Source organism: Eleginops maclovinus, chromosome 22, assembly GCF_036324505.1.
Source record: "Eleginops maclovinus isolate JMC-PN-2008 ecotype Puerto Natales chromosome 22, JC_Emac_rtc_rv5, whole genome shotgun sequence".
Taxonomy (NCBI): Eukaryota; Metazoa; Chordata; class Actinopteri; order Perciformes; family Eleginopidae; genus Eleginops; species Eleginops maclovinus.
In genome coordinates this window covers 8,733,519-8,747,350 of record NC_086370.1, presented here as the reverse complement: position 1 = coordinate 8,747,350, position 13,832 = coordinate 8,733,519, and the positions used below count along the sequence as shown (strand labels likewise).

Sequence of the window (13,832 nt, the reverse complement as noted above, 5' to 3'; positions counted from 1 at the left end):
TACTAATCCACCAGAGGGCGCAGGCACACAAGGCACCGGCTAATAATTACAGACCACCATCAATGCATACAAATGAAGACATACATAGCATACATACAATCAGGGACGATGATCTATTTTTACAGCTCAGGAACAAGAATCATTAACCCCACGCCAAACATATGGTAAATATGGAATTCAGATAACCAGGCAACGCGTTATTCGGAAAATATCTGCTGACCTGTAAAATCAGTTGATTGCTCCCATGATGCACGGACTCGGCTATTCTATGATATCGCAGTGTTTTTTGCCACATAGAGCTGAGTTAACGCGTCCCTAAATCCCACTGGTTTTTAAAGTTCAAGAGCCCACGTGAGGAAAATAACGCCAAACATTTCCCTTTGAGTAGCTGGATTTCGGAGGAAAAAATGAGAAAGAACATGCATTCCTCCATAGTGCCTGTCAACTTTGTGATTTAGCCCAACTACCACATCCGAAACAGCACAGTCATTCCAGATACAAGTAGGCGGATCGGCAGCAGCTGCAGACAAGGAATTCTAAGAATAAATGAATTTATAAATCCTTCCTTATTCTTTAATGGTAGCCTATGTTCAAATATGGACATAAACTTGTCGGGATATTGGAAGGATACTGTCTGTTCCAGGACACGCCCTGTCGCTGGAAAGTGCTCTATCCATCGCGCAGTCTAGTCTAGTCTATCAAATCGCAGGTTGCATGCTTCCCTGCGTTTAATCCCAATAAATGTCAGGTAAAAACTTAAAGAACAGATAATATCCGGCTGTCAACCGGTCTTTCCCCCCTCCTTTACAGCTGCACCGGGGCATCTCCTCCTGGTTGTCTCGGCAAAGAAAGAGAGGCTCTACCTACCGGGCATGTCTGCTAAAGGTGAGTATCTTTTGCCGCAGAAGCCTTCATGACAATACAGTGCACACACAGGAAGAAAAAGTCTGTTAAATGTTGGGGGGAGGAAGAGGGTGGTCTTGGTTCAAGGATGGATGCAATGGAGAGTCCATTTGCGTCTTCTTTCGTGAGGATCAGGCTCTGATAATGATTGTTATTCTAAGTAGGTTACGCCGGTTCATAGCTGAAACTACAGCATCCACTGCTGTAGCCCTTCCTTCACAGCCTACAACTTATTCTGTGGATATAAAACACTCCGTTGCAATCTATAAATAGATCACACTTTTTATTTATAAACCCCAGCTGTGATATTGAATGTTGTTTGATTGATGTTTCCATCGATATTCTTAGTCAGGGAAGGGCACATCATTAGTTTAAGGTGTGCATACACCCTCAATGTTGCTTAAATAAAAGCAATTGATGGAAGACTTGTAGCATATGGTGTTAATTCGTAATAGGTTATATTACAGTGGGGTAGTGGAATTTAGTGAAATCTTATAAAGCTAAAGTGAGGTGGCAATAAGTCCTATATATTTATGAAAATGGAAAATAAATCCCAGCATTTGGTGCAGATGTTGTTTTAATTTCTTGTGCATAAATCTGATAATACCTGCAAGTGGACGTTTGTCCCCATCAGGTGGTCCTTGGTGGATTTGTGGCATGTGACTGTGTTCTCTGGCAGGAGATAACGAGCCTCCAGCTGTTCCTGCTGTAGGTTGTGAATACAGAGCTAGATATACAGAAAAGTTGCAATATTAACCTGAACTCAAGGTTATTGTATTAAATCTGCTCTTGGATCGATCATAGTTGGTCTTCTGTTATTCTGTAACGCCTTTATAGTGTACAGCCAGCATTAGCAATATGGCTTTGAACTCCCCCCATCACTGATGTGTCCTCCCTGTCCTGCATAGCTGCGGGAGGAGATCGATGGCAGCTCAGAGCCCACCCGCTTGACGGACCCCCTGTGGTACATAGATCTGATTAGCATGGGTAAGCCCCTGCAAATCATTATCCATGAAAAGTAACTACAGCTGTGGCACTGACCTCTGTGGTGGTTACACACATGTGAGGTTTTTATTTTTATTTTCACAGATAAATCAGGCACATTGATTTATACAACAGTCTTTGTAATAACATGTCAAATCAAAGAGATATTTGTCATGAGCAAATCCGAGTCAATACATTTTCAATTGCCCTGGCCAACCATGTCACATGTACTGGGGAAGTTGACTTACACCATGTTTTCCAATATTTTAAGAAAAAGTGCAGTGTTTTTGTATAGAAAATTATTCCGACAATCTTTTTGTATTTTATTAGAGGCCTTTTTTCTAAAAAATGTATTTAAAAAAATACTGTGACATGTTTCCATGCTTTAATGTTCAAGAAGCTCTTCTTCTTCCTCATACTGCCTGTGCTGCAGCATCTCTTTTCACCCTCTGTCTGAAACCAGAGCCCAGTCTGCTCTGATTGGTTAGCTGGCCAGCTCTGTTTTGATTGGTCAACCACTTAGAGATGTTCCGCCCCTTAGCCTGTCTTGTAGCCTATGTGTTGGCGCGCTAGTGGATGGAAGGGCAAGTGTTACATAGTGATGCTATTCTGTCACAGAAGTAAACAAATGATTAAAATCAATACGTTTAAGACAGGGGGGGGAGTGTATGGGAGAGAAACTCCCTTTAGAGGGAACTTTGGGATTTTAGCATTTGCAGACCATTTACATGCACACCTACAGAGAAAGGGAAACCCAAAAAGCATAATAGGGCCTCCTTAAGTCATTTTTTAAAAGCAAATTCGAAATATTTTCCATTTCCAACTTTCTAAATGTTCTGATTTGCCGCTTTTCTTTGTCACATGTGAGAGTAAATGTAATATCTTTTTGGTTGCAGATGAAAAATGTCCCGTCGAGCAGAAACAGGAAGTGTCTCAAAAAATGTCTCAAATGACTCCACTAATCTCTCCCAGTATGCCTTTATGATTACCAGCCCCTCCCTCAGCTACCCAGCAAGCCTCAGCTATTACTGAGCTCTCAGTCTTACAGTTGCCAACCCCCCCCCCCCCTCTCTTATCAGCAAAGGGCCATCAGCTTTTACCTTGATGGCCGTCCATTAGTCACCCCGCCTTATACATAATACACCCTTGCGGCCATACTGCTCTATCTGGACCTTTTAGTCATCATATTTCCTGTGCTGTTGTCTTCTGTTTATCTTAACAAGATTTGGTTTTTTTTAATAAAACCTTTATTATTTTCTTCATTAAGCCCTTATGCTGGGGATGTTGACAGAGCACATACTGTATATTATTTGAACTAGGTAACAGTACATTCTCCCTATTTGTTTTGGGAAATCAGCTTAAAACCTACCGCAGTTATGTCATTTAGCATCATCCTGCCATTTATTTTTACAGTTTGCGGTTCTGCTACCACCGTTTCTCTACTGTGGAGGTTAGCCAGTCATTTGAGGGTGAATTTATTGTTCCTCTTGGTCCATTTAAGCCATTTATCCCTGCCTCACCGCAGAATTTTAAAACAACATGTTGGAGTTCTCACAAATATAGGCCAACGTTGTTCTTTCACTACTACTACTGGGCTGTTTTCATAGGCTGGGATGTTATATATTATATATGGACCCTTTTGAAAGCATTGTAGCAAAGTGTGCCGAATTTAGGTATATGAGGATTTTCCTCTCTTCGTAATGAAATGTAAACCGAAGCTCAGAAAGATGAATAGATACATTAAGTGTGGATTTGTGTAGGCCTGTGATCACAATCAAAATGCAGAAAATTATTTTCTGTAGAAGAATGATAGTAAACCTTATTACCTCCATATTATTTGTATATTCAAATCAGTGCCTATCCCCTACCATATGTTGTATCATGAAAGCAAGGCGTAAATGTCCGCCTTAATAAATTGGGGGTTACTTTACTGCTTCCTGTTTATCCCCATCTTCAATGAAATAGATCCGTTTGTTGTGATTTTTCCAGTAGTCATCCACTGCTTTTGGATTTCTAGATAGCTTTGAGCAAATATCAGCAAATACTTTACTTCCTTGGAACATCTTCAGTTTTATCCTGCTCTGACGTCCCTGCTCACTTTCCTTGAGCAGTTTTAGCACATCCTGCACACCGTACCTGTTACACTGCAGTGTAATCCTGATGATCAATTGATGCAGAAAGGAGGCACAGCTCCTCTCTGCAGTAACTTAATCTGTTGCCTCATCCCTTATCCGACCACTGGAGAGGGCTGCTCATGCTCCAACAGCACGACCCCCTGCGTCAGCACTTTTGTCTGTGTGTGTGTGTGTGTGTGTGTGTGTACTCTATGTGTGAACATGAGGGTTGGTCTGCGCGCGCATGCATGTGTCCTGGCAAAAGCCTGAATAATTGATGAGCAGGGGAAGGAGTGAAAGCGCTGCCGGACGGGACAGTGTGTGTGGCAGTGTGTAGAGATGGGGGAAAGGGATACTGTGTGGCAGGAGCCTGGCTACGATGGGATCTGCAACTACGCCCAAAGAATCACCTCCTGCTTCGGACTGGATGGTAAGAGCGGGAGCAAAACAGAAGAAGAGAAGAGAGGGGGGGGGGGGGTTGTTCATCCTAATGTGAAGCAGGATGCAGAGGCTATGAAAATGATGCGGGTGAATTTTATGTGCGATGCTGATTTTGCTGCAGGCAGGAAGAGCAGCGTTGTTGTGTTTGCTTGTATAGGTTGATTTGTGAGTGTGTAGTTGTGTTAAAGCTACCAAAGAGTGGATGACAATTGGAGGGCAGTGCCTCACTGCAGCACAATAGCATGTCCTTAGCTACCCTGAGGTCCATGTGTTTGCACTGTGGTTGTAAAAGTGTACGTCTTTTAGCTCAAAATCACACTTTATCCTTGTTCTGGGGTGAAACACTGGCTTTCCTGAATGGGAGAGTGAAGGTGGGCGTGTAAGCAGAACATGAATTAAATTAAAATTAGGTAAATACTGTACAATCATTACCTTTGAAGTACAGGCCAAGACCGATAGCGTGACACAATAATAATATGTTTTGCTTTGTCATTGGCTGCTGGTATTTTCATCATGCATTTGTATCTCAATGATTTATATCATTTCCTGGGAGAAAGATAGACGCCATTAGCCGTTTGATGAATATTAGATGTCATGAAAGGTTTTCCGGTCTTTGGATGGTTTAAAAACACATACAGTTGCCAGTTGGTTTAAATCATATCTTATTACTGGTGGGTGGAATCTTGTTTTTTTGGAGTTTGCTTAAATTGTCCCTCTGCATCATCCATCTTTTCACCTCCCACTGGGACATCTCTACGACTCAAGTTTTACCTCTACTGAACTTACATTTCCAAGAAAGGTGAATGCATCTTTGACTTAAGAAAGAGTGTTTGTATCTAAGACTTTAGTTATGTGGGTTTAACTTCAAGAAAACAGTCTGGACATCTCTGCAGTAAATATTCTTGAGTTAGATTAACTCGCTTTGAGTTAGTTGAGTTAGATGCCTTCTTACTAAGTTACATCTTCCAAAATCCTATACCTAATGATTTGAGAGCTACTGGCATTCACGCTTTAGCGCTGATGTAGTTGCAGTGTATTTTATTGTAAAGGATCCTGCTGATGAACAACAGTGTGTTTGTGCATTGTTGTCTGGTCCAATGACCTTGCTGGCTGTTGACCTTGTAGAGGACTGGTAGACACCCAAGGCAATATACCCTGAATATCTTAGATCACTGTGATGCTGTACTCTCATCCAATTGGTTAATCCAAGAGATATCCAAACAAAAAACTATTTAGTGTCATAGAATGGAAATGCATGTAAATCTAGTTGTTTAATGACTTCATTTGACCCCAAATATATCACACATTTGAAAAGGTTTTGGCAGAATTTCATCTTGAAATTGGTAGGGAAGGGTGAATATTAGTAAAGTTGAGTATTGGCTTTTATGCTTTTAGACCATCATATTAAATGTTTTGTTTACTTAATTAATATTAATACTTTAATAACCTAAAAACTCCTCAAAGTGCTTTGATTTGTTTGTTTGTTGATGATATAGGCTAATGATAATCCAATAAAGTATTGCTCTAGTGTTGGATGTTATAGGGACTGTGATACATGCAAATAAAGATGCCATGTTTTAGGATTGCCTAAACATATAATCTTTATTTGCTCATAGTTTAAAAGAGATTTTTTTAAAAACAGTGTATTGAATAGCGAACCCTGTATGATGATACATAGGCTTATTGCCAGATTATTTCCATTGCACAGCCCTTATCATTGGCCAGATGTTAAAAAGGGAGAGCAGTAATTGGGATGCAGTAATTGGGATGCACATGAGTTCAGTCAGGTGAAGAGAGACTCCCACAAAACACAGGACTGATCTGATGTAGAGCTACCTAACCCCACCCAGAAGATAATCATAGGCTCCACGTCAGCCCTAAGCTGCTTAAGGCACGAGGCTGGTTGAGCTGAAGATACTCATAGTGTAAGCTTCTTTCCCCATTTCTCACTCCGCTCTACCTGCAGCAGAGTGCTATGTCATACATGTCGCCTGCTGTTTGGCTTCTCCACCTCAAGGTGGACATCCGTGCTCCACATCTTACATCTGCAGAAGATCTAAAGTGACAGGTGGAGGGACTCTAACAGGAGGTGTTTTCCACTGGAGGCATCGTTGGATTTTGCCATGATTTTATGTGAAGGTGCCCAAAAAGCTCTGGCTCCTTTTCTTTCCGTTTGTGTGCCTCTATGAAAACCCCATGCTCTTGATGTCCAAAGGCGACTAAGAGAAGGTTTGAGGACCGAACCTTGCTGACGTCTACCTGCAGTGCATCACCTTTCTCTGTGGGAAAGCAGAAGGAAAACGAACCACCATGCCTACGCTGCCCAGTATGAACAGCCTGGGCAAACTGTGCAGCTCCAGCCGCAGCAACAGTGTCGACCGTGTCCGGGTGAAGCGCAAGAGCTCGGTCAAGCGCATGTCCATCATCGAGGATGGCCACGTGGCTGAAGTTCTGTACCTCATTCCTAAACAGTACATGCAGCATCTGCCCAACATCGACCCCAATGAATATTACCTGAGTGAGAGGCTGAACGAGGTCGCTACAGGTAGGACGGGAGAAAGATTGGACAATAATTCACCAATCTCCCATTACAGACATCCATCCTAGCAGTCTCCTTAATCAATGAGTAATACAAATTGAAGTGACATTTTCATTTGCCTTTCCCCCTTCAGCATTCGTTTTTTAATACCAAGTTATTTTGGTCCTGTATTGCAGCGTGGCTGCTCTGTTTGCGAGTACAGGTGGCTGAAAGGGAATTAATGTTTCTGTTGCACGACATAACTCCATTAATTGGATGACAGTGAGTGATGACTCCTCTAGAGGTCTCCATATCTGATCTGTGTGTATGTGTGAGAGCTCCGATGTTCCCGAGTTACACAACCGCAACTCCTAGACGCCAAGAAGTGTTGCAAACGTTGAAACAGTCAGGAATTTAATAACGCTATAGTTATATAATGCAAACCAATATGCAAAAGCAGACCTGCTGCATTTTTGCCAAGCAACAGTACGTGGGGAAGCAACATGGTGGCTTACATCAGGATTACAAAATGGGCAAAAGGACAAATTGAGATTTTCAAACCTTATGTATTCTCTGACTCCATGCCAGGCACAGAAATGAAAAAAATAAATCCTTGCTTGGAATTAAGTTGTTTTCAGATAGCACAGACAGCAGCAACTCTGTCTGTTTTCGAGTTAAAGTTTGATTGACTGATAGTTAAGGTTCAAAGAAGCTTTTTGTCTGAACGGAGATCAAAGATCACAGAGGTCATGGCTTATGTTAGCCATTTTCTTCCTTGAGTGACAGCTCAAAACTATCAAACAGTGACAATGACAGCTGCTCATGTTGTATGTGTCCTTTAGGGGCCAGGTCTGAGTCATGTGTCTGCTACTTTATTGTTTTTGGACAGGAAAAAGTCTTCCAAGACTTTCTTAAGACACCATATCCGTCTTTCAAACTTGCAAAGACACAATATTTATCTTTTATTTACCCTTAACCTTTATTTAAACCTTTCTAGTGTTAAAATGTCCGCCAATAAAGCTGAAACATTGCCATATTATTTCAGCGCTTTTAAATATGAGTGGCTCTATCTCTGCTCCACAATGATGTCATCCAGAGGTCACCAAATGTTTGACAATACCTCAAAGAAACACGAAAATAAATCAGCAACCCGAGCTTCCTGTGGATTGTAGTTTTAGATGTGTAAGGTGTAGCAATTCTTACAAAAGGAAGAATGTGATTAATGTGTTGTTGAAAACATATTTCTGTGAGTATTCAGGGCAAAACAGGATGGGTGGAAAATACTTTGAAGAAGGTTGCACAGGAATGCTGTTTAAAAGTTTCTTGCTGTTTGTAAAAATAGAAACAAGCTGGTGAAGTGCTTATCATGATAGAAAAGTAGGTCTGTCTATGCTCTAAAAGAGGTTAGGAGTTCATCCTGGTTATTAGTCTTTTATAAGTGTCGCCATGGATTTGTAAACATTTGCAAATCTTCCAGTTTTTAGCTAAGAGTATTTACACGTGTTGCATTAGACTGTGTGTGTGTTTGTAGTTCCTATAATCCTAATTTAAATCCCAGTGAAAACTCTGCAGTATGTCCAAACACACACACACACACACACACACACACACACACACACACACACACACACACACACACACACACACACACACACACACACACACACACACACACACACACACACACACACACACACACACACACACACACCACTGTTTATAGTAAATGTTACAGCTTTATTACTGTTAATAAAATGGCTTTTATTAGCGTCTCATGCTACTGTAAATGACAACAGTGCTTTATCTGTGTCGTGTCTGGCCAGGTTATTATGGTCACTCAGACATGGATCATCCATAGGTGAGCCAAATACAGAAACCTTTCATCCATGGAATTGCTCTTGGCAGGCCTTATATAGCATGAATGTCCAGCAGCCCCTACAGAGATTATTAAAACAGTCAGAGTGATAATAGGTCCATTACCTTTTTTTGAGAAGACACAATAAAGGGACTCTTTGTGTTGCACCTAGCAGTTAGAAGCCACACTGTGAATCTGTAATCTTCATAAAGGCGACCAGCCAACATTTGAAAAATAGCTGTTTTGTAACAGAAACTCAATACATATTTCAGTCCCTTCATAATAAAAAAAAGGGTGGAGTACTGGAAAAAATATCCGCTTACTATTTTTACAGTTTGACTCCTTGGCATGTCTCCACTTCTTTGAAGAGAAAACGCCCCTGTGGAAAGTGATGCACGTTGTTGGGTATCCAGCAGGTGGCACAGTTGACGCTGCAGTGAATGAATGCATTATGAATGCATAAAAGGGCTGCCTGCATCAGCAATTACAGAGGTGGTGCTGATGAAAAACGATTCCTCCCTCCCAGGCACAGAGAGGTACTGTGAGCCGGCCCAGTATGTGACAGTGGATCAGGGTTTCCATATTGCTGCTGGTGCGACATTCCTAAGATACTTCTATACTATTCTTCAAATTTTTCAAGCTTATATATTGAAGTCCCCTGCTATCATGGTTGGATAATGAGACAAAGGGCATAGACATTCAAGAGCCCCACTGCCTCCCATACACTGAAAAATAAACAGTGACTTTAATTAATGGTATTATTTCAACACATTCACATGACTGTATTAGGTTAGATGGAAACAATAATATTAATTTGGACGTTCTCAAGTTGTATTTAAACTTAATATCATTGCTTTCAATTTTTCGGGCAGCAGTGGCTCAGTCTGTAGGGACCTCGGCTTTGAACCGAAGGATCGCCGGTTCACGTCCCGAGCGGAACAAAAAAATACGGAGCGTGAACTGGTACTGGAGAGATGTCAGTTCACCTCCTGGGCCCTGCCGAGATGCCCTTGAGCAAGGTACTGAACCCTCAACTGCTCCCTGGCGCCGGCGAGACTGGCAGCCTTCGGTCTGGCTCCTCTCCAGATGCATGTGCATGTGCGCAACCTACAAAAAACTGTATAGTGTGTATAAATTGTGCGTGTACTAAAGTGCATGTTTGCATCTACATGTGTGTGGTTAATGCATGTAAAACACAGAGCTGAATTTCCCCCTAGGGGGATTAATAAAGATGAATCTTTCTTCAAATAACCTAAGTTATGTCAAATCGGTCGGCATAATGCTTTCAGTCAGCCTATTTTTTTATTTCTTAGTAGTTGTTCTGTTAGTAGTTGTTTTTATCCCACTTTATTAATAGTGAGTCTATTTGCAGCTGTTTTGCATCTTGTTGTAGGTAGATTGGCCCCCTTTGTGATCAATTGAAGTCTCTTTGTAATTGTTTAAGGTCGCTAGGTGGTTGTCTTTACGTTTTTCCAATCTTGCGCGTCTTTTATGGTCCTATTCTAAATGTTTTGCATCTCTTTGTAGTGTTTTTGGTGTCTTTGTAGTCTTTTTGTAATTATTTTTGGTCATTTTGAGCCTGTTCCCGGTTGGTGCATGTCTCTTTCAGTGACATTTTGAAGGTGAAGTTATGTAATCCACCCGTGCTTGCTATGTCTCTGCTGGATTGCAGTGGATGTAAATTGATCCCCAGGAGGCAAATAAGATTATTTAATCAACATGTTGAAATTTGGGGCATTGTAAATTAGACTTAAATGCAATAGTATTTGTATATAATTCCAATGGGGAATAAACAGATGCGGTTTAGCAGTTACAGTGCATAGGCTGTTGATTTCTTTATTGTATATTAAACAGTGCGATAGTCCATGCGGCAAATCAAACAAAGCTACAAAGCACATACAAAGCACATGTAAGTGGCCGTTTATGAGTTGTCTCTTTAAAGTAAATAATGTTTATCTTCACTACAGCCATTGCAGTGTAGTGGATGATATAAGAGCTGGAACTTGCCCTCATGTGCTCTCTGTAATTGGATTTCAGATGAGCCCCTTAAAGATATTAATACAAAGCCAGAGATCACGGTCAGTTTGACCTCAAATGGACACCCTTGCCCTCTCATGCAGCCTTCATAGGCTACATAGCCTGCTGAGAGCGTTGTGATTATTATCATCTCAGGCTGTCACTCACAGTGATCATGGTTTACTGCGTGATGATCAGGTCAGGACAGTGTTGATTGGGTGTAATTAGATAACCCCTGCTTAGACCTAACCCCATTTCTTAAAATTGTAGTGAATATAATGTTCTGACGTATTATTTTGTCAGCTATGGAAGATGTGTTTAATATGTTTTTTTATTTAATGAACGTATGAATTTTGGTGTAATAACCACCTCTGGGAATGTCACAAATGACTAATATTTCCTGTAATCCTTTAATTCTTTATTTTAGTTCAATTTTACGGCTTTGAAGTGTTTTCATATGTCAAATACACTATTTTTTTTAGCCCAGCAGGCTAATTAAGGCTCTGAAAAGAGTAATTGATCTCTGCCTGATACCCTCCTGTAGTGATTGAATATTTTATACAGAACACAGTTTTTAAAGGGTGATTCCCAAAAACGAAAACGTGTCTGTTGAACGTTTTATATATGGAATAGGTGTCTTCCTAATTTTTCATTCACTACACGGTCTGCAACGCACAGATTTTTTCTTGCATTATTACTTACTGGATTATTTAAATAACTGTCTTTATGTAGAGACAGAGTTAAAACAGGAAGACAGAGGGGATGACATGCGGCAAATGGTCCCGGGCTGGATTAGAACCCTGTTCTCCATTCGGGGACCATGCCCCTGTACATGGGCTGCCATCTCTGCCAGTTGAGGTTTATGTTGGCCCTGGAGAGGCTGTTTCGGGGGGAATTGGGGTCACTGTTGGTCACAAAGAAGCAGCAGCAGCCACCTGGTTGCTGCAATGAGGAGGCGGCTGACACAACAGAGGGGCTGAGAGACAGAAAAAGAGAGAGCAGGATGGGAAGAGGGAGGAGGAGGAGGAGGAGTGGGCAGAGTGGGAGGAGGAGGAGAGGGATGGGAGGAAGCAGGCAATCGGGAAGCAAACCCCACGCTGTAGCGGTGTTTTGGGGAAGAGAGCTTAGCAGCGCCTACATCTCTCTCTCTCTCTCCTTTTCTTTCTCACTCTCTCTGATGTCTCAGCTTGGTTTTGTGCTCTTCAGCCTTGACCAAAAAAAGAGGAAGTAGCAGCTCCTGTGTTACTGGTGATCGCTACCCCGGAGCCCTTTCTGGTGCAGATTTACCTCCTCAATTCCAATGGTCATGGTCAAAGAAAAAGGTATTCCAGCGGGGCATGGTCAGTGAGTGTGTGTGTCATTAGTTGTTTTGTGTTTGTAATGTGCACTGCTGTGTCTGTCTGTTTGAATCAGATTTAGTTGGAGTGAAATCTCAGTCTCTGATTTGATCATTTGTTGATGTGTAGGTGTGTTATATGTTATATTTTCTTTATGTTGGTGTGTGTTGCTGGCAAGACCAATGACACTGTATAGATGTGCATCTTTGATACATCTTCTCTTCATTTATGGACTACGCTACGCCCTTTTCAGTACTCTCTAGCAGCTGATTTCGTGCTGGAGTCTGCTTAATTTGGCACCGTCAGTCTTTATGTAAATGTGTGATGGAACAAAGCATCTGGCTCGTTGTTTAGGGGCGTGACACCAAAGCTTTGAGGGTGATAACGTGCAGATGAACAGTTCCAGATTAAAAACAGACCATCTTTTAATGCAGGCTGGATATAAAGGTAGCATACAGAGAGAGAGAGAGAGAGAGAGAAGAGGGAGCACTAGTGTGAGGACCCACACTGCGCAGATCTGTGGACCTGCACTCCTGCTCTGTCTGCAGCCGTTGCCTTGGCGACCATCTAAAAGGTACACTCCATTGTTGTCAGCAGTGGCCTCCTTCATAGTGTCCTGTTAAGAGAAAAATATGATTGTTTCCACCTATAATAGAGGTCACCCTGCTGCATGGGAGGAATTAGGTGAAGTCAGGGAGGCAGAGATATTAACATTCCCAGCAATTTGCTGGAGCATGCGGTTGCGTGACTCACAGTGAGCGAGCGGATACAAAGGCACTATTTTCTATAATAGTAATAACAATAACAATGTCTGGTTTAAATTGAAAAAGGGCAGTACTGGCAACAATTTCCCTCCTTTTGACTTAAGCCACAATAAATACATAGAATATAACTCAGATCCATAAATATTACTTAAAGCAAACGATTACATCAACGTCTTTCACATTAAAGTCAATGTAAATGTAATGACTCACAGGAATAAGTCATTGTACATCATTAAACACCCTAAATTGTATCCCAATTTATCCAGCATGGTATATTAAACTCCGTTTCAGTGGATGCTTTAGGAGTTGATCCTTGTGTAGATAAACAGTGTTCTATGTGTGGGCATGCAATATTCTAACTTTTTGTCTGAAAATATTCCTATCACCAAAACATGTTTACACATTTTGTTTAGAGAGATATGAGTGTGTAGGTTTGTTTTTGTATCTGACTGGATCCTGCAGGCGGTGTCCGGCTACGGAGCTTGTTTTTCTTGACGTGGATTCAACTGGCCACAAAGGAAAAGTCCTTTGCCATCAAGTCCCCATGCTGGCAGAACACCCTGTAACCTCTGGCTGCCACATGTTCAGCTCCCACAATCCCTCTGGAAGTTTTCCGTGGTCTTAACCCTCTGCCATGACTGCTGACTCTTGGGATCTGTCAGTGGCAGGAGGCTTGTCTGGAGCTATTGTCAACATATAGTTTTTCCCTTTTCTCTATCCTCCAGGGATCTCATCATGCAACCTGTCTGAGGCCAGGTGGGTTCTGTGCCATCAGGCTGCACAGCTGACCAAATACTGTTTCACACAGTAAGCTACGAAAGATAAATCACAATAAAAGGATTGCAGTGTAAGCGTTTTGTCGGCCTGCAGGCGGTTGTCCTGTTTCCATTGCCAAGAATA

At 41.7% G+C, this 13,832-nt stretch overlaps 1 protein-coding gene across 16 annotated transcripts in view; it reads left to right on the top strand.

Moving 5' to 3' along the window:
• ablim1a (actin binding LIM protein 1a) overlaps positions 1-13,832 on the top strand; it is a 43,682-nt gene that overhangs the window by 1,190 nt on the left and 28,660 nt on the right. For 11 of the 16 annotated variants that reach the window (XR_010165013.1, XR_010165014.1, XR_010165007.1 and 8 more), the window contains exon 1: positions 4,217-4,431. Coding sequence is in view for 1 of the 16 variants with exons in the window: in XM_063875146.1 (XP_063731216.1) it covers positions 6,753-6,987 (235 nt within the window). In the remaining 15 variants the exon portion in view is untranslated. Of the gene's footprint in view, positions 1-810; positions 886-4,216; positions 4,432-6,407; positions 6,988-11,933; positions 12,172-13,832 lie in introns of those variants that run through there. The other 5 variants (XR_010165010.1, XR_010165009.1, XR_010165019.1 and 2 more) reach the window with 4 other exon arrangements.